The sequence below is a fragment of the Sceloporus occidentalis genome, unplaced genomic scaffold (genome assembly GCF_023333645.1).
Source record: "Sceloporus occidentalis isolate IW3139 unplaced genomic scaffold, rSceOcc1.0.p SCAF_6, whole genome shotgun sequence".
Lineage (NCBI taxonomy): Eukaryota > Metazoa > Chordata > Lepidosauria > Squamata > Phrynosomatidae > Sceloporus > Sceloporus occidentalis.
The window spans coordinates 26,253,220-26,273,034 of record NW_028316986.1 but is presented as its reverse complement, the minus strand read 5'-3'; the positions used below and the strand labels follow the sequence as shown (position 1 = coordinate 26,273,034).

Below are 19,815 nucleotides of genomic sequence, written 5' to 3'. Positions count from 1 at the left end.
GAATATCTTAAGCTGGAAATCATTTTTAACTGTAGAGACTACACATGAGGGTTTAGGATAATAGAAAATCAGGGCTCTACATCATGCAGGGAAGCCTCTATGGACACAAAAGGCTCCTTGTTGTACCCTAAATGTGAAATGAACAACAAAGTCAGAAATATGTAAATTTGTTCCTTAACTCATATATGCAAAGCCTGAGATCAGGCGAACTCAGAATTATAGATTCACAGTTAGAGAGGGCCTTCCATACCAGCCATACCTTAAAATGCAGACTACAAGTCCCACCATCAACTCAGGTAAGGATGGGAGCTGTAGTCTGACATATCTGAGAGAGGGAACCATCTTAGGGAAGGTGAATGTAGGACACCAAGCACAATCTGCTGCTCAGTGCAGGAAATCCAGAACAGATGGATGTGTGGTATAAATACTTTCCTTAATATATAAAGCATTCAGTGAACCATGTTGCTGGGCAGGGGGGGAATGGGCACGCACATACCTGTGTCCCCTACACATACCTTTTATTTACACACCACCTAGAGAATTCATTCTTCACCTGATCAGGAACATTGACCTTTACCGTCAGGATTTTCAGATTCTCCCCTCGGTTAATGGCTAGAATCTAAATGGTAAAAACAGACAGCACATAAAATAACCAGAAGACGGATTGAAATCATACCAATTTTGCTGTTTGCTTGACCAGACTGAGCTAAAGTGACCAGTGATATGACTCAATATAAAGAAAGCTTTGCAAAGTCACATAAGTTTATTGCTGATGCTTGAATTAAGGCTGAACCTATAATCAGTCAAACAGCTTCCTTTGGCAACACGTGGTGGTACAGCACTGGCTGATCCCTGACTTCACCTCTTAAGCACATCACTCACAACCATCCATCTCTGGATCCCATGTATGGTGGGCCCTTGATATCTGCTGTGGTTTGGTTCAAGGATCCCCATGGATACCAAAATTCATGGATGCTCAAGTCCCATTATATACAGTGTCATAGTAAAATGGTGTCCCTTATTTATACAAGAGACAAAAGCAAAATCAAGGTTTGCTTTTTAGTATGTTTTTTTTAATATTTTCAAGCTGTGGATGCTTGAATCAGTGGATAAAGAACCCACTGATACTGAGGGCTGACTGTATGTCACACAGTTTGGGAACCCTAAATTAAACAAGTAGCTCAACAGTTGTTACCTGGCTATTTGACAAGCCACGACTGCTACAGCTCCCTTTTCTACAAGACAATTAAAGGTACTGGAGCCATTTCCAGTTTTCATTCCTTCAACCCCACACATGCACCCCAGGATCCCTATCCCGCACTATGTGAGGGACTCCTTCTGCCACAAAATGACCAGCTGTACCCCTTCTCATTTGAAATCTACCATTTGAAATGTGATGATGGAGAGGAGGTCTGAGGATACCCTAGACTAGAGCAAATCAAGCCTGAAACCCTCCCTAAAAGCCAAGATGAATAAATTGAGGCTGTCATACTTTGGACACATCATGAGAAGCCATGAGTCATTAGAAATACCGGTAAAAATAATGCTTGGTAAGGTAGAAAGCAGTAGGAAATTAAGAAGACCACATTTCAGATGGATAGATTCAACCAAGGAAGCCATGGCCCTGAGTCTACAAAACCTGCGCAGGGCTATTGATGGTAGGATGATCTGGCACCATAAATCAAAGCTGACAACATCAGTTAATAACAACAAACCTCTGTCCTAAAGCACAAGGGTGCTATTGGCCATTTTGCCATATTTGGGGTGCATTTTTCTCACCACCTTTAGGCCTGTAAAGTCCTTTCCATTAAAACAGGAAGTAACCAAACTAAGATGTCCGATCGCTTCCGAGCTTCAATTCAAGCCTATAGAGACCTAAAAATACACAAGGAGGGCCCTAAAAGATCTTACAATATAGCAAAATGGCTAGTAGCAATAGTATTCTTGACAGTTTGGAGGCCGATTCCCCACTCCATTTTGAGGGGGTGGGAGGCATATGGTGACAGTGGGCCATGTGGCCTATATGGCCCCCCAGAGTCAATGCATCCCCACAAGTTCCAGCAGTTGCCTACCCCTGTTGTAATGGAACCACTAGTGCACAAATTACCAAAAGCAATCTTCCTCATTTGAAATACAGTGAGCCCTTGGTATCCGCTGGGGTTTGGTTTCAGGACCTCCAGGGGATAACAAAATCCGTGGATGCTCAAGTCCCATTAAATACAAAGGCATAGTAAACTGGTGTCCTTCATATTAAATGGCAAAATCAAGCTTTGCTTTTTTGAATTTATATACTTTAAGTGTTTTCAAACCGTGGATGCTTGAATCTGTAAATAAAAATTCTGCGGACACATAGAGCTGAGTGTAAAGTCAAACCTTCCACCAGGCAAAAAGATATATGACAACATGTTAATTTGCTAGAAGTTCAACCTATGAAGTACTCTTCCAACCCCCAGGAAAACAAACATGTGATGTGATGAAAATGCTTTGGATTCAGATTTTCCAATGAAGCAGGCATTAGTGACATTTCCTAAAGGAGGCAGAACCTACATACAGGAATGGGATTAGGAGAAGGAGGGCTGAGCACCTGAACTCTTGCTGTTTGAATAACTAGCATGGGAATTTCACAGATGGTGCTAATCTAGAGCCTGACATTCAAAATAAACCTAGATAATTCTCCAGTGAATACACAGTGCTGTTTTATACCAAACCACTTCATTGATCTGTCCAGTAGAAGACCCAGTGCTCTCACAGGACAGCAACAGAGAACCCTTCAGATCCCATGCACAAAAAAGTCTTTGCTCCAAGGTCTTAGAATTAGGGTTGCCAGAGTGAAAACTTGAGATGGCTCCTGTACTTTTAATGGTTATGCAGAAAAGGGATTTCAGCAAGCATTGCTTGTTATCTGTCTGGATGACAAGTAACACCCAATGAAATTCCCTCTTCTATGCAACTGTTAAAAGTGAAGGAGTTGTTTACAGTTTTCAATCTGGCAAGCCTACATAGATCAACGTTTGATACAGAGCTGGCCTGTCCATTATGAAGAAACAGCCACCTCGTGGGGCAATGCCAGAAAAGGTAAACTGTACCACTTTGACTGCAAAAATACCTTCCTTCCCTCTCTAACTATGCTATAGGGCTGCCAGATTGAAAAATGGAGACAGTCCCTATATCTTTGAAGATTGCGCAGAAGAGTGAATTTCAACTGACATTGCTTGTCACATACTGTAGCTAGGTAACAAGTAGCAGCTGCTGACATTTCTTCTTCTGCACAATTATTAAAGTTACAAGAGCTCTACCCAGTTTTTACTCTGGCAACCATACTATGCTCTCCTGTCTCCTACCTTCTCTTCCTTTTTTTCTTGCTTCACTAGTACTGTCTCTATAGCAATATTGCCACAGAGAATCCAAAAATTCAGGTGGATGTGTTGATCTAAAATAATTCCTGATGGTTTCATTTCCATTGGAGTGAATGCTTTTGTAAAACTCATAGGTCTTGGCAGCTCCAGACCAAGCCACTCCAATACACTTTGAACTACATCAGTGTTGGATTACCCTGTTGCTAAGACCATCCATTTCTCCTCCAACTACTGTGGAGATGGCAATTAAACTCAAGGCATCAGGAGATTTCGGGGTTGGAGGGGTGGCGGTGGGGATGGCAGATGATGTCAAAGTCCCTGTTCACCAAACTGTCCAGGACTTCAACACTATGAGTCCTTGTTCCATCACACCACTATTTGTGCCCGTCACACTGCCACACGTCTTTGTCCCTTACCACATCTTCATCATGCCTCTCACCTCCACTGCAACTACCACACCTAGGTTGCCAGAATGAACAATGGTGGTGGCTCCTAGTCCTTTAATGGTGATGTAGAAGATGGAATTTCAGCAAATGTGGCTTGTCACTTGGCTGCATGACTAGCAGCATCTGCTGAAATTTTTTGTCCATTCACCTATCCCCAAGATAGGTTCAGCACCTTGAATATTGACTAAAACCTGGAACAGATTCACTGCCCACTGACATTGGTGCCACAAGCTACCACTAATCTGAACATACGTAGGTCTTCCCAAGTTCTAGTCCTGTGGTGTTGTAGTTTGCATGTTAGACTATGACTCTGGAGACCAAGGTTCAAATCCCTGCTCAGCCATGAAACCCACTGGGTCACACTGGGCAGGTCACACTCTCTCAACCTCAGACAATGGCAATGGCAAATCCCCTCTGAAGAAATTTGCCAAGAAAACCCCAAGATAGGTTTGCCTAGGGTCGCCACAAATTGGAAGTAACTTGAAGGCATGCAAAAGCAACAATAAATTAACCACTAAACCACATAGTCCTCCATGAATTCTCCTTCTGACTTAATTGATGGAAGAGAACAATTTCCATGAAATAATAAATATGCATTTTAGCTGTCAGTACAGCTAAAAAGATGATTGCTAGGTACACTGTTGCCCATATGCTCCTGAATGTGAACAAAACCATGAATTTCTAATACATTAGACTTGCAGAAACCATTAAAAAGCTGTTAAAAGTTGACATTCCTGTGTCGCCGCACATGTTGATGTACGCTATAGGCCCTCAGCCCTGTCACGAACAAGCTTTCCATGTCAATCACGAACTTTAATTCAATCACTAGCTAACTCAGACATGTCACATATGTTAAACACAATGGTCTAAAAATGACCTGGGGACATTGCACCAATTCAAATTCCTCAGCTCCTCTTTTGCTTGTTGACATACCAAGCCTGACATATCATTGAACAACATAGCAAATAATAAAAATTACATGTGAAATATTATAGCATCAGGTACGTTAACTACCAAAGCAAATGGCAGGAATTAGGAGAATGCATATTTATGAACAAAGCAAAACACATTCACATTTGCAGCACACTATCAGGGGAGCTAAAAGCTAAAATCTGAAGCAAAATCAAAATTACATTGTTAGGCAAACAACTTCATTCAATGGCATTTATAATGCCATTTCTCACAAGTCACCGTTGTGACTAAAGCCCCTTGAACAAAGTAGTTTATAAACCAGGGCTGAGGAATGTTAGAAAATCAAGGAGATATTCCATTGCAGCTCCCATTAGCCCTTACCAGCACAGCCATTAGTAAGGGGGTCATGGAAGCTGTAGTCCAGCAAAGCATGTAGCAGGCCACAGTTTTTCAGCTCTTTTGTAAATGTTTCCTGGGGAAAATATAGGCTAATATTAATACAGAAATACCTCATTTAACAAACCCTCTGACAAAGAAACTCCTTTTTACAAAGTTTTTCTATGTCTGCCCGGCATCTCTTTACTTCTTGCCCTCTGTCTAGCTGCAAGATCTTCAGCAACAGCAGCATTTGGAAGATGGTGAAGGAAGGCTAAAGAAACACAGCGTTTTGGTACTGGGCTGCAGCAGCATGTTTGCAGTAAACAGAATACTTCTGGGACCAGGAATTAACAGGATTCTACTATATCCAATCCTACTGTGTGGCCATGTGTGCCTGCCTACAGCAGGCAAGGTAATGTGCAGGTGCCTGCAGAATCCCTCACTGAGCATGAATAGCAAACCTAACCTTTTATAAGCTTACCTAATCTGGATGCTTTATTAGACAAATGCATATTGTTAGTTTTGAATAAAATGTTTCCTGAAACATTTCTGAACTGTTCTATTTTATAGGTTATGAGCCAATCTCCTTGCTCCTTCCAGAATATTTCTGCCCTTCCATGATACTTTCTGTTAAAGAAGAAATACTTGTGAACACATCTCCTTCATTAACTAAGGTGTTGTTGCTGTTGTTGTGTATCTTAAATCATTTCTATCTTATGTTGACTCTAAAACAAACCTATTAACAGGATTTTCTTGGCAAGATTTGTTCAGAAAGGCTTGCTATTACATTCCTCAGAGGATGAGACTTGCCCCAGGTCATCTCGTTAGTATCCATGGCTGAGCAGGGATTTGAACCCTGGTCTCCAAGTGCCATTGTCCAACACTCAAACCACTATACCACTAAGGTATACCTATATTAATTTGTTATTAGCTACCATCATGTTGATTTTGACGTCTATCAATGCCATGAATAAGAGACCTCCAAGTCACCCTGTCATCAACCACTCTGTTTAGGTCTTGCAAACTCAGGGTCATGGCTCACTTGACTGAATCTATCCATCTGGAATGCAGTCTTCCTTGTTTCCTACTGCCTTTTACCTTACCAAGCATTATTGTCTTTTCCAGTGAGTCTTGCCTCCTCATGATATGGCCAAAGAAGGACCACATGGAGAGTTCACGCCTGATTTGTTCTAGGACCATTTGCTCTAGGACCAAGTGAGAAATGCCAGATGTCTGATCTGAGTTCATGAAAGGGAGAGACACTAGGGATCATAATGTAAACATAACTGAGTGCACTGAAGGCCATTCTTTAGTGACTGGGGTCTCCATTCTGATTGATTGAGACAAGTTATGGGAAACCTTGAACTATATCAGTGTCTTCATCATTTACTTTCAAGTTATATAAATCATCAGTAGTCATTATTTTTGTTTTCTTAATGGTTGTCACGGCCAGCCAAGAGCAGGACTCGGAGGACAAGGAGGAGGATGGGTCTACTCCAGAGCAAGGGGTAATTGAGGCTACACCAGGTGCTAATCCTGCTCTGCCAGAGCCCAGCCCTGATCTTCCAGCCCCAGAGGAGGAGGTTCAGCCAGGTCCTAGTGCTGATGGGATTCCTCTGGTGGTACAGCAGCCTAGTGGTGACTCTGGGGAGGAACCAGGCTTGGAGGTTCCCTCCTTTAGGCAACGCAGGGCTGAGAGTGCTGGCAGACGCAGGTCCAGGAGGATTGCTGAGAGACAATTGGCAAACAAGCCTCAGCTGCCACCGAGGAGAATTTCTCCGAATTAACCACCTGTGAGATGCTAACTCGGTGCCAGAGTTTATTGCATGATCCTTTGGTGTGATTGCTGCTGGCACTGGCTCCGTGTATCCTCACTCCTTGTTGCCTTGACTCTTGACCTTGGAATGAACTGGACTCTTGCTACCTCCTGGCTGCCCTGACATTGGACTGGACTGACTACTCTGGCCTCTGTTTTTCTGACTTCGGCTTTGGCTTTTGGCTTGCTCTCTAACTCTCATTCCTTGCAAGGTTTGTAGACTGTTTCCAGTTGCTTTGCTAATTGCCTTGCTGAGCCATCCTTATTGGCATTGTTTGTGTGTGCTGGCTGCAGCCCAGGACAATGGTCAACTGTAAACCTGCCTTTGCACTTTCTTCCTTGACTTTTTCTATAGTAATTGTCTCAGTCTTTACTATTTTCTGCTAATAGTACAGTGTCATCTTAAACTTCCTCCAATTTTCATGACTCCTTCCTTCAAGTCTAACCCTGTTTTACATAAGATATGTTCAGTATATATGTTAAACAGATAGGGTGATAAAATACAGTCTTGCCTGACTCCCTTGCCATTTGAAAGCCATCCTGTTCTGGATATTCCAACCTAACAGTAACCTCTTGTCCTGAGTACAGGTAATCAGCACACTCAAATGTTATAGCACACCGATTTCTTGAAGAATAACCATGGTTTTTAATGACTGATAAAAGGCTTTTGCTATAATCTATAACACACATGCTGGTTTTCTTCTGACCAATTCATGCAGGCATGGCAATGAGAATCACTGATGCAAGCATGGCCTTTAGTGCACTCAGTTATGTTTACATTATGATCCCTAGTGTCTCTTCCTTTCATGAACCCAGGTCAGACATTTGGCATTTCTCACTTCATATATAATAAAAGTCTTTGTTGTAGAATTTTGAATATTGCTTTGTTTGCATGAGAAATTAATTATTATTAATACAGTGTGCTCTTGATATCTGCTGGGTTTGGTTCCAGGACCCCCAATGAATAACAAAATTTGTAGGTGCTCAGTTCCCATTAAATACAGTGGCACAGTTAAATGGCAAAATCAAGGTTTGTTTTTGGAATGTATACATTGTTTAATATTTTCAATCTGTGGATGGTTGAATCAGTGGATTAAGAATCTGTGGATACAGAGCACTCATTGTACATGGGTCCAGCTGTAGAATAAATGTGGGGAAAATGGAGGAAATAGAGAAATTAAGGCAGATTACGAGAGACTAGGGGTTTGTCAGACTCAGTGTTCCTCCAGTCTCTAGACATATACCTAGAATAAGAAGAGAAGCTGGGAAAGAGGTGCACTAGGCCTGGATCTAGTTCACCTATTTTCCATCTGGCCATCAACAATGGTCAGAAGGAAATTAAGTGACAAACTGAAAACAAAATCATTAAAAGGGGGGGGGGGCTAAGACCCCTTTCCCAGACCTGCATGAGTACATTAGGATTTGTCCATTCTTGCATCAGTGATTCTCACTGCCATGCCTCATAAACTGGTCAGAGCTTGGAAAAGTGTCAATTCCATACTACAGTACCCAGAATCCTTATAACAGCAGTCCCTACACTGGCTAGGGGATTCTGTGAGATGCCATCCCCCCAAAAAAATTCTTTTCTCCCAAGAGCTAGGGTGGCTCTGTAACTTTCCCAAAAACAAAGCCAAAAAATAATGATGCAAAAGAGATTTTGAACAGGGAAAAGACCATGAAAACAAAGAAAAGACAGATAAAAGCAACAGACCATTTCTGAAAGGCCATAAAAATCTGGGAAAGAAAATGAAAAGAGGGAAGCACACAATCAAAAGTTTCAGGCAACGAGGAACCTGGCACTCACATATCGATCTGAAGTAACTGGGAGATTACTGGCTGTGGGCCAGCAATTGTGTGTGTGTGTGTGTGTGTGTGTGTGTGTGTGAGAGAGAGAGAGAGAGAGAGAGAGAGAGAGAGAGAGAGCGGGCTAGTTTCAAATCACAGCACTTGTTCAAATAAGCATGCAGCACAGGAAATCCATTTGAAAAGACTCAGGAGAATTTCAGGAGGAAGGTGAAAGTCAAGGTTAGCAACAAAATCCTCAAACAGCTTTTCATTACTTAGCTGAAGGACAAGCAAAAGCACAGTCTGGAATCCACATTCCAGTCCCTCTGACCCAGGCCAGGAATAACATTTCACAATCAGTGCTTGAACATTTGTGAGCCTTCCACAGTCCCATAAAGTCCCTTCTTCCTGTCTCATGTACTGATTTCCCATTCCCTTTCCACTGCCACATAAGCAGCAATTACCTGGCAGAAGTCTAAAGCTGGTCTGCAAACCCTGGCTCAAGTTTAATCATGGTTATTATTCTTGATGTGCTATAACACCATACCATGGTTAATACTGTATGAAAATGGAAGATGGTTGGGAAAGGGAGGAGGATGCTACTAAGGTGCATCTGACCAGTCACCCAAGGCTGACTCCAGTCTTTTTTATTTCTTCATTTACTGAATTTACTCCCCACCACTCTCCCACATATAGGACACAAGGCAGCTTATAATAAAACAGTGCATATCATTACTATATGTTATTATTGTTGTGTACCTTCAAGTCATTTCTGACATGTCAGCCCTATCATGGGGTTTTCCTGGAAAGATTTGTTCACAGTAGGTTTGCAATGGCCTTCCTTTAACTGTGAGAGAGTGTGACTTGCCCAAGGTCACCCAGGGGGTTCATAGATGAGCAGGGAATCAAATTCTGGTCTCCAGAGTCATAGTCCAACTCTCAAACATCTACACCACATTGGCTCTCATAATTAGTATGATTAGTAATCTCAGGGTTTTTCCCCAAACGTGGGATTCAATTAACAAAAGTTAAAACAGATACGGTATAGCCAAAAATATGCAACATACAAAAGCAAAAATAAAATTACGCTATTAATATAATTAAAAGCAAATAAAAGCATGCCTATTAAAAAGAAAAGGAAAAAGAAATACAGACAACACAGCCCAATTATTGAAAGCCTCTTCCCCATGGGAAAAAAATCAGTCCTCAAAAAAACAAATACATAAAAACACATTACTTTAAAAAAGATGCTTCCTGTTACAAGCATCTTACATAGCAAATGAGTTTACTTGTCAAAGGCTTATTTAAATGAAAAGATATTTGTCTGCTGATGGAAAGACAACAAGGAGGGCATCTGCCTACCCTGTGTTTAGCTAGGTAAGGAGTTCTAAAGACTGGGAATGTCCACCAGAAAAGCCCTTCCTCTTATTTGCGATTAATGTGCTTCAGGATCAAAAGAAGGACCTTCCTCACAAAATCCCAATTACTGGACAGTTAAAGCAAGAAAATATAGCCCTTCAGATAGCTTGGATCCACATCACATAGAGGTGAGCAGTCTCTCACCACAGTGCCCTCTGGTGGACTCTGCCTTTGTTGTTGTGTGTCTTCAAGTTGTTTCTGACTTATGGTGATCCTACTGGAAACCAGTGTTCGATTCCCAGGTGGGCCATGAAACCCACTGGGTGACCCTGGGAAAGTCACATGCTCTCAACCTCAGGGTTAACAATAGCAAACCTCCTCTGAACAAATCTTGCCAATTAAACCTTATGATAGTTTGCTTTAGGGTTGCCATAAGTCAGAAACTACTTGTAGGCATACCACAACAATAATAAACAAACCTATTGTGGGGTTTTCTTGGCAGGGTTTGTCCAAAATGGAGTTACCTTTGCTTTCCTCTAAGGCTGAGAATGTGGCTTGCCCACAGTCACCCAGTGGCCCTCCATGGTTGAGCAGGGATTCAAATCCTGGCCTCCAAATCATAGTTTTGTTTCATGATCTTCAATCTGTTAACTCTAACCATCTTGGTCAGACCCTGGATTCATCTCTCTCTTCCCTAAATCTTGGGGATTCTGCTGACTCAGCAATGTCTTCATTTAACTCCACTCTTTCCTCGACTCTTGACCACTTTGCCCCTGTCTCTGTACGCACTTCTTCCTCTAAGACTAGGCCTCAGCCCTGGCTTACCCCCATCATCAAGTTTCTCCAGTCCTGCTCTAGAGCGGCCGAACGTCTTTGGAGAAAGTCCAAACAGTGGGCTGACTTTATTCATTACAAATTTATTCTTTCTTCTTTCTCACGCGCCCTCTCTATGGCAAAACAGAATTATTACATTGATCTCTGCCAATGAGAGGCACCCGCAGCGTTTGTTCTCCACCTTCAACACTTTGCTTAAACCTCCCTCTCCTCCTTTCTCTTCATCATTCTATCCCAATGACTTTGCTAATTACTTCATCTCAAAGATCACCACTATTCGCTCTGAGATAGTCCCTCCCAATTCTTCTTCTGCTCATAATCTTCTTTCGCCCTCGCCTAAAACATTTTCTGTGTTTCCTCCTGCTTCTTTGGATGAACTCGCTACACTTCTGAACTCTTGCAAACCTGCAACCTGTCCCCTTGATCCAATTCCTACTCGTCTTCTAATTTCTATAGCTCCTTCTCTTCTGCCCTCTCTTCTCCATATCTTCAATCTCTTTCTCTCTCTCTCTCTCTCTCTCTACAGGCTCCTTCCCGTTGGACTTCAAACATGCTCTCATTTCCCCAATTCTGTAAAAACCTTCTCTTGACCACTCCTCTCTGTCTAGCTATCGTCCAATTTCTCTTCTTCCCTTTTTTTCTAAAGTTTTGGAACGGGTTGTTTATTCTTGCTGTCTTGAGTTTCTTGAAGCCAACTCCATCCTCGATCCCCTTCAGTCTGGTTTTCGCCCACAGCATTCTACAGAGACAGCTCTCACTAAGATCTCAAATGACCTTTTACAGGCCAAGGCTAATGGCCTTTACTCTGTTCTCATCCTGCTTGATTTGTCTGCAACCTTTGACACCGTTGATCACTGCCTTCTAGTTGATATACTTTCTGACCTTGGGTTCTCTGACTCTGTTCTCGACTGGTTTAGAGCTTATTTGTCAGACAGATCTTTTGCCGTGGTTGCAGGTGGTCAGACTTCATCCTCTGTTCCCTTATCTGTTGGAGTTCCCCAGGGCTCTGTTCTGGGTCCCCTTCTGTTTTCTCTCTACACACTGTCCTTAGATAAACTCATTAGCTCTTTTGGTTTTTCCTACCATCTGTATGCCGATGACACCCAGCTGTATCTTTCCACCCCTGACCTTTCTCCAAGACTTGAACAGCAAGTTTCGTCTTCTCTCACGGCTGTCTCGCAGTGGATGCGCCATCAGCGTTTGAAGCTCAACATGTCCAAGATGGAGCTTCTTGTCTTTCCTCCTAAGTCCACCCTTCAACACTCCTTTTCTGTCTCTGTGGACAACATTTCTATTCAACCAGTCCAGCAAGCCCGCAGTCTTGGTTTTATCTTTGATTCTTCTGTCATGTATCCCTCAGATCCAGACCACAGCCAAGGCTTGTAGATTCTTCTTATACAATATTTCCCTAGAGGTCTCACGACTTGATTACTGTAACATCCTCCTGACTGGGCTTCCTCTTTCTCACCTCCGTCCTTTAATGTCTGTCCAGCATTCAGCTGCACGCATTATCACATCCGCCCACCGCTCTGACCACATCTCTCCTGTGTTGGCATCCCTTCACTGGCTCCCACTCCCTTTCCGCATTCAGTACAAGCTCCTGCTGTCGACGTTTAAAGCCCTCTATGGGCTGGCCCCTCCTTACTTATCAGACCTTATTTCTCCTCACCTTCCCACTAGGGCCCTCCGTTCTGGTAGTCAAGGTCTGCTATCCCAGCCAGGATTTCCTCTGCCCCATCTCGGATTCGCCCCTTTTCACTCACTGCCCCTCACTCCTGGAACCTTCTTTCCCCGCAAGCAAGAGCCATCACTTCTTTAACCAGCTCCAAAACGGAGTTGAAGACCATGCTGTTCAGAGAAGCATTCCCAGGCACTGCATAACTGTCACTTGCTATTTGATGTTCTTTTGTTGCCTGTTTTATTGAATCATTTCCTGTATTGCTATGTATTTTATATGTATTATCCTACCAGAGAGGCAGGCTAACTCCAACAGGCCTCCCTGGAAGAAGTTTACCCATCCATTAAGAAGCCAAGCCCTCCCTCCAGTCCATCTGCCTTGGTCCAGGCCTCGGAGGTAGAGAAGAACTGCTGGCCCTCATCCCCTTCCCCTCCACCACTCCCTTCTCCTTGTGTGTTGTGTCTTTTTAGATTGTAAGCCTGAGGGCAGGGAACCACCTAATTAAAAGATTGTATGTACAGCGCTGTGTAAATTTACAGCGCTTTATAAATAAAGGATAATAATAATAATAATAATAATAATAATAATAATAATAATAATAGTAATAGTTCAGCACTCACACCACTATACCACACTGGTTTCTGCACCTTCCCTACATCAGATCATTACCTTGCAAGCTTCTTTGCTTTGCATCTTAATTTTTCTAACTGCCCTGGAGCAATGCTCCATTTGAGGAATTCTGGGAAACTGGCGTATACCTGAAATGAGTGTGCCTGACATGGAGATGTCAAGCATACTCACAATCATGGCTACGGGATCACCAGTTTTTCACACTACTCAATTATGGTACCTTGATTCAACTTTAACTGCAATGGTTTCATTCCATGTGGAATCTGACCCAAAAGAATCAGACCAAGTGACTCCAGATAACAGCTCCCTTCCAGAATCTGGACAACTGGAGGCAGATATAGATGATGATAACTTTCAGCAAGTTGGTACGACACCTCATAACTGATGGACGCTGAAGAAACGCACCTGCAGTTTACTAAACAGCAGCACTAGAGTCAAAGCCTCTTGCAGAAGCTTAAATAAGAAACATGGAGCAATTAATCACCTGACATCTCAAGGTCAAGCAGCTATAAATCTCCCAGAAGCTAAGGAGAATTCTGGATGTATGCAACCCTTTATCTATTTGTCTCTTGGTGTTCTTGGATTTGTTTGGTTTTCTGGGCTAGTTTAAATTTTATGTCACATTGGCTGCATCCACCCTGCAGAATTAATCCAGGTTGACGCCACAGACTGCCATGGCTCACTGCTATAGAATCCTGGGATTTGTAGTTTGTTGTGGCACCAGAGCAGAAGGTGAAATGTCTCACAAAACTACAGTCACCAGAATTCCATAGCATTGAGCCATGGCAGTTAAAGTGGTGTCAACCTGGATTATTTCTACAGTGCAGATGCAGACATTATCTTCTCCTTTTGGCTTTGTTTATCATGACTTCTGGTTTCTTATGATTGATTTTGGAATGTGAAGTCAACGGCTTTCACGGCTGGCATCCATAGTTTTTTGTGGGTTTTTCAGGCTATGAGGCCATGTTCTATCATTCTGCTGGCAAAACGTCAGGAATAAACTCTTATAGAATACGGCCTCATAGCCTGAAAAACCTACAAAAATTATGATTTTGGAATGACCAAGATCTTGCTACTGCACCTTCTCCCATCTTCAGGGAACTCCCTGGACTAGACATGTATAACATGGAGTAGCTTAACTCACCTGTAATCCTACTAAAGGATTTGCTGCACCTACGCCAAATTCTGGGACCTGTGGTTTCTTGAGATATTTAGAATTCTCTGCCAGAGCACTCAAGTGCCTCCAAATTATAAATCTCAAGATTCCATATGACATAGCCATGGCAATTAAAATGGAATCATAGCACACTGATTCTGATAATCATGCAAGATGAAATGTTCTATCAGCAGTTGGACTTGTCAGTGTTCAGTCTGAAACAAGTCCTTGGAATAAGTCTGGGATAAGATGTATGTACACTACCAAAGAAACAACACTCATGTACAGGCATTTCCCTATAATCCTCTTTTCCTGGTACAAAATATACCAAGCATGTTTTTCTGATGTGAAGTTAAAGGCTTTCATGGCCGGCATCCATAGTTTTTTGTGGGGTTTTCGGACTATGTGGCCATGTTCTATAAGAGTTTCTTCCTGACATTTCGCCAGCATCTGTGGCTGGCATCTTCAGAGAATGCTTGTCTGGAAAGGAGTTGAGTATGTATATACTGTGTGACCCTGGGAAGACAGGAGTGACTTGTATGTTTATCATTCTGTTGCTAATGGCAGGCCTCAGGGTTGGAGGGTATGCAAAGGAGGATTAGTGTCTGCTTGATTAGTGCTCATTATCTGCTGGGAAATCTCCCAGGGTCAGGGGTTTTCCAGCAGACAATGAGCACTAATCAAGGAGACACTGATCCTCTTTTGCAGACCCTCCCACCCTGAAGACTGCCATTAGCAACAGAATAATACACATGCAAGTCACTCCTGCATTCCCAGGGTCACACAGTATATACATACCCAACTCCTTTCCAGGCAAGCATTCTCTGAAGATGCCATCCACAGATGCTGGCGAAATGTCAGGAAGAAGCTCTTATAGAACATGGCCACACAGCCTGAAAACCCCACAAAAAACAATGTTTTTCTGAGCTTGGAAGTAACTGTTTACAAATAATTAGATACTCCCAAATACAAAATTAACTAATAACTATACCATAATAATTCTAAAGTTACTTGCAAGTACCAAAATTATCTGTAATAACTAACCCATAACTAATTCTAAATTAAAACTTCTTTTGCAGTGCATTTTGCATGTTATTTTTACACTCTGGCTTCACTAAATAGTTCAAGTCCTGGTTTCTTCTGTGCTTCATGTTTCTATTGAAGATTCGGTTTAGGGTTCTGAAGGAACAGGATGGACTTCTAGAAGGCAGTAGCCTATGGAAACTAAAGAGTTTGGGGCCTTATATTAAAAGAACTTTACAAACTAAAAAAAAAATACCAGCTGTGACTATTATATCAGTAGAGTTGGCCCTCTGTATCCACGGATTCAAGGATCCACAGCTTGAAAATGTTAAAAAAATAAAAAATTCCAAAAAAAAAACCCCAAATCTTGATTTTGCCGTTTTATTTAAGGGTCACCACTTTACTATCCACTGTATTTAATGGGACTTAACATCCATATATATTGGCTTCTATGGAGAATCCTGGAACCAGATCCCAGCAGATACCAAGAGCCCACTGTATATTTTTAAAGAACTTTCTATAATAGTAACTAGACTGAATGCCCCAAAACATAACTGTAATGAAGTACTTTCCAAAAAGTAACTTTCCAGGTTCTCCTTTCTTTCACCTTGGTCTTCAGAACATTTAGCCCAAAAGTGAAGTTCATATATCTCCCCCCCCCCCCCCCACCCATACCTATATAAAACTACCATTCCTTTCAGGTCACCTTTAACTGCAATTATCTAACCTTTTCTCGCTGCTTCAGACCAATTTCAAGTGACAGGTTTAATGTTGAGTGGCTCAGAGCATTCTTCGATCATGTGGATGTTCTCCGAGCCATTCACCACAGCAGCAATTGACACAGGAAACATGACATCAGATAAGATGTCTGAGGTTACATTTAGAAAAGGGTGGAACACAAAATGCACAAAACTGGGGCTCAGGACACAGCGAAAAGCAGTCAGGAGAACCTGTGTGTGTGTGTGTGTGTGTGTGTGTGTGTGTATACACAGAACCAGGTCAAGGAGCTGAAGAACAAAGCAAGTATTCTAAACTTTTGTCATCCCCAAGAGAAAAATATGAAAATTTTCCATACTTCCTCAGCCACTGTCCTGGAATAACAAGGGATGTTGCTTTTTGTCTCTAGAGAAACAGCTGGTTCATGCTAAATATTTGCCACAAATCTTTCTGTTGGATTTATCAGTGACAGCCACAGATCAGTTCAAATTTCCCTACTCATCCACCAAGGAGAGTAAATGGAAAATCGGCTCCTTCAGACTTCAGCGTCAGCCACAAGCCAAATGTCCCAAGTAATTAATTTCTCTGTTAGCAACCTTTGTATCCCATCCTTCATCTAATGTGCTCAAGGCAGCATACATGGCTCCCTTCCTCCCCACTTTATCCTCACAACAACCCTGTGAAGTAGGCTAGTCTGAATGGAAGTGAATGGCCCAATGTAATTCAAAGCCAAAGCAGTTTAACCTTGAAATAACCTAAAGACTGTACAATCCCACAGAATAAAATCACATTTGGGCCTGAGAAGGATCAGTGTGGTGGTTTAAAGTGTAGTGGAATATTATGCACGGCAGGGGTTAGACTGGATGGCCCTTGTGGTCTCTTCCAACTCTACAATTCTATGATTCTATTATCATTATCAATGTCATTATAATTATTATTATTACATCTACTTATAGCCTGCCTTTCTTCCAATATAGGGACTCAAGGAAGATAAAACCTCTAAAACCTTCTTTGGCAGTTTTAAGGTAGATGGCTGTATGTCAGTTGTATTTTGACTGTGAGTTCCTATATGGCAGGAGGTAGGACTGGATGTCCTTTATGGTCTCTTCCAACTCTATGATTCCAAGTACAGAGTCTTGGAATTGAACAAGAACAGCATGGTTCAAATATACCACTCAGTGTAAGAGCAAGAATGGTGTAGTGGTTTGAGCATTGGACTACGACTCTAGAGATCAGGGTTCGGTTGTCCACTCGAGTATAAAAACCCGCTGGGTGACCTTAAGCAAGTCACACTCTCTCAGCCTGAGGATAGCAATGGCAAACCCGCTCTGAAGAAACATGTAAAAAAAAAACCACCACCCTATGATAGGTTCACCTTAGAGTCACCATAAGTCAAAAATGATTTGGAGGCACACAACCACAACAACAACAACAACAACAATATGAACCTGTACCAGTAATTACTTTTCAACCTAGCCTATCCAGAAGGATCGTTGTGCATGAGAAATAGGTATCTGTATGTCATAAATGGAACAAACAAATGGTGTGTGTCTGTGACAGAAAAGTCTGACTTCAGGCAAGTTGAACAAAGGTGATGGGGCCTTGAAGTAGGACCTTTGGCAGCAAAGCCCAGATATATTACTCCCTGCACTAGCATAATTCTTAGGAAGTGGGAAAGCTTACAGCTTAGTAACTGTGTATTACAGCGCAACCATTTTAATGGCCAGGATGCTTTTCAGCGCAATCAAAACAGGAGACTTTTGCAATGATACCACTTTAACTGCCATGGCAACATCATACAGATCCCTGGGATTTCCGGTTTAGGAAATGGCACTTCGAATTTTAGCCAGAGAGCTTAACTTTAAACTATACTAAACAACAAACCAGGTTTCCATAGGATGTTGCAAATGAAGTTAAATTGGAATCACAATAATAATAATAATAATAATAATTATTATTATTATTATTATTATTATTATCATCATTATTATGCTTTTTCTCAAGGAATCAAAGCGGATTATAGCACTATGAATATAAAATAACAATATAAAAATACAATTAAAAGCCCCTAAACCCCCAACCCACCCCCTAATCATTAAATCATTGTACAACCCCTAAAAAGAAATTAAACAGGGAGAAACTTTAAAACATTCTAACACCAATATACTAAAAAGTTTTGGGCAGATTCGGGCGAGAAATGAATAATCTTCTAGAAGGGGAGAAAGGATGAAAACAATGATGTCAGTGCGAGTTCCGGTGTCGCAAACAATGGTTTGGGGGTAAGAATCAAGGTAAGGGGAAGAGGAAGGGGAGCGGGCAGGCAAGTCACTAGTCTGGAAAAGCCTGACGGAAGAGATACATTTTAATAGCCTTCTTAAAGGTGTCCAAGGTGGTAATATGGCGGCTCTCGTCTGGCAGGTTGTTCATCTTGTCCGGCAGGACATTCACAGTATTATAATTGTATAGTGTGAAAGGGCCCCCTGGTGACCTACAGAACGAATAAGGAAGTGACTGGCCTTATTGAGGTGGCGGGGAGAAATCATTTACTCCATGCTTGGTTCTCTAACCTGAACCTACATTTAAACTTGAAAATATCCGTCTGTTTTAAAACTATGGCATTGCCTTTGGATCCTTACCTGCTTCTATCAGCCCCTGAGTCACATCCTAACAGCTCACTGAGCTGTGAGCAAGGATGGCAACTTGAAATAAGGACAGCAGATTGTCCACTAAGCAAGGAAAGAGTCCATGGGATTTAATAAAGCCCCTCTACAAAGTGCTCTCTGTGTATATGTAGGAGCTGAATAATAGCCTGAAAATTTTACAAGAAATATTTCATCTTAGGGATGCAACAAATATCCTTGATTTATATTTCCCAGAGTAGCAGGAAAAAGTTGGAAATGATAATTTTTTAACTATACTTCCCAAAATCCCCAAGCCAGATGTCCTGGAATAACAGTCACTATCCTGAATTGGCTGGCAGGGAAGATTTGGAGATCTGCAGTTCAAAAAGTCAAGTCATGTGTATAATCCAAAATGTAGCAGTGGGTTTTATTGTGGGCCAATAAATTAAATAAAATCAGTACACACCAAAGTTTGGACCATGTGAATTAATCCATGATTCACGCTATGTGAGCAAACTGCAGTTGAGTCTGATTTGTGCATTCTCCCATCACTTCTCCTTTCTTACGTTTCTGAGGACTAGAAATTTCCATTTCTACTTTTAAACCAAATTCATCACTGCATCCTACCGTAAGGATCTCTGGATAGTTTTAACCTATGGTTAGGATTATAAACTATTTCTTGTTAAATAATGGCCTGTTACAGACAGCCAAAATAAAGCTGCTTCAAGTCACAGTGGAGGTATGGTGTTTCAATGATGCATGTGTCCTAAGAGTCCAGAAGTCGCACCAAAGCCACACTCCATCCCTAAGGACTGGAGCGTGGCTTTGGTGTGGCTTCTGGACTCTTAGGACGCATGCATCATTGAAACACCATACCTCCACTGTGACTTGAAGCAGCTTTATTTTGGCTGTCTGTAACAGGCCAATGTTTCATACATCCCTGTTCAGTTTGTTGTTGTTGATGTTAAACTTTATTTATAAAGCACTCTGAATTTACACAGTGCTGTACATGCCGAGTATACAAAATTAAAACAAAGATTAAAAACCTGCCTAAGGCATACAATCTAAATGCGATAGTTGGATTTTACATGAAAAAAGATTACT

The 19,815-nt window shown here is 41.8% G+C and overlaps 1 protein-coding gene across 1 annotated transcript in view; it reads right to left on the bottom strand.

Annotated features, from left to right (window-relative positions):
* LOC149310543 (S1 RNA-binding domain-containing protein 1-like) overlaps positions 1–19,815 on the bottom strand; it is a 239,603-nt gene that overhangs the window by 199,887 nt on the left and 19,901 nt on the right. The window contains exon 10 of the mRNA XM_089529149.1: positions 516–619. Within this exon, the coding sequence (XP_089385275.1) occupies positions 516–619 (104 nt within the window). The remainder of the gene's footprint in view (positions 1–515; positions 620–19,815) is intronic.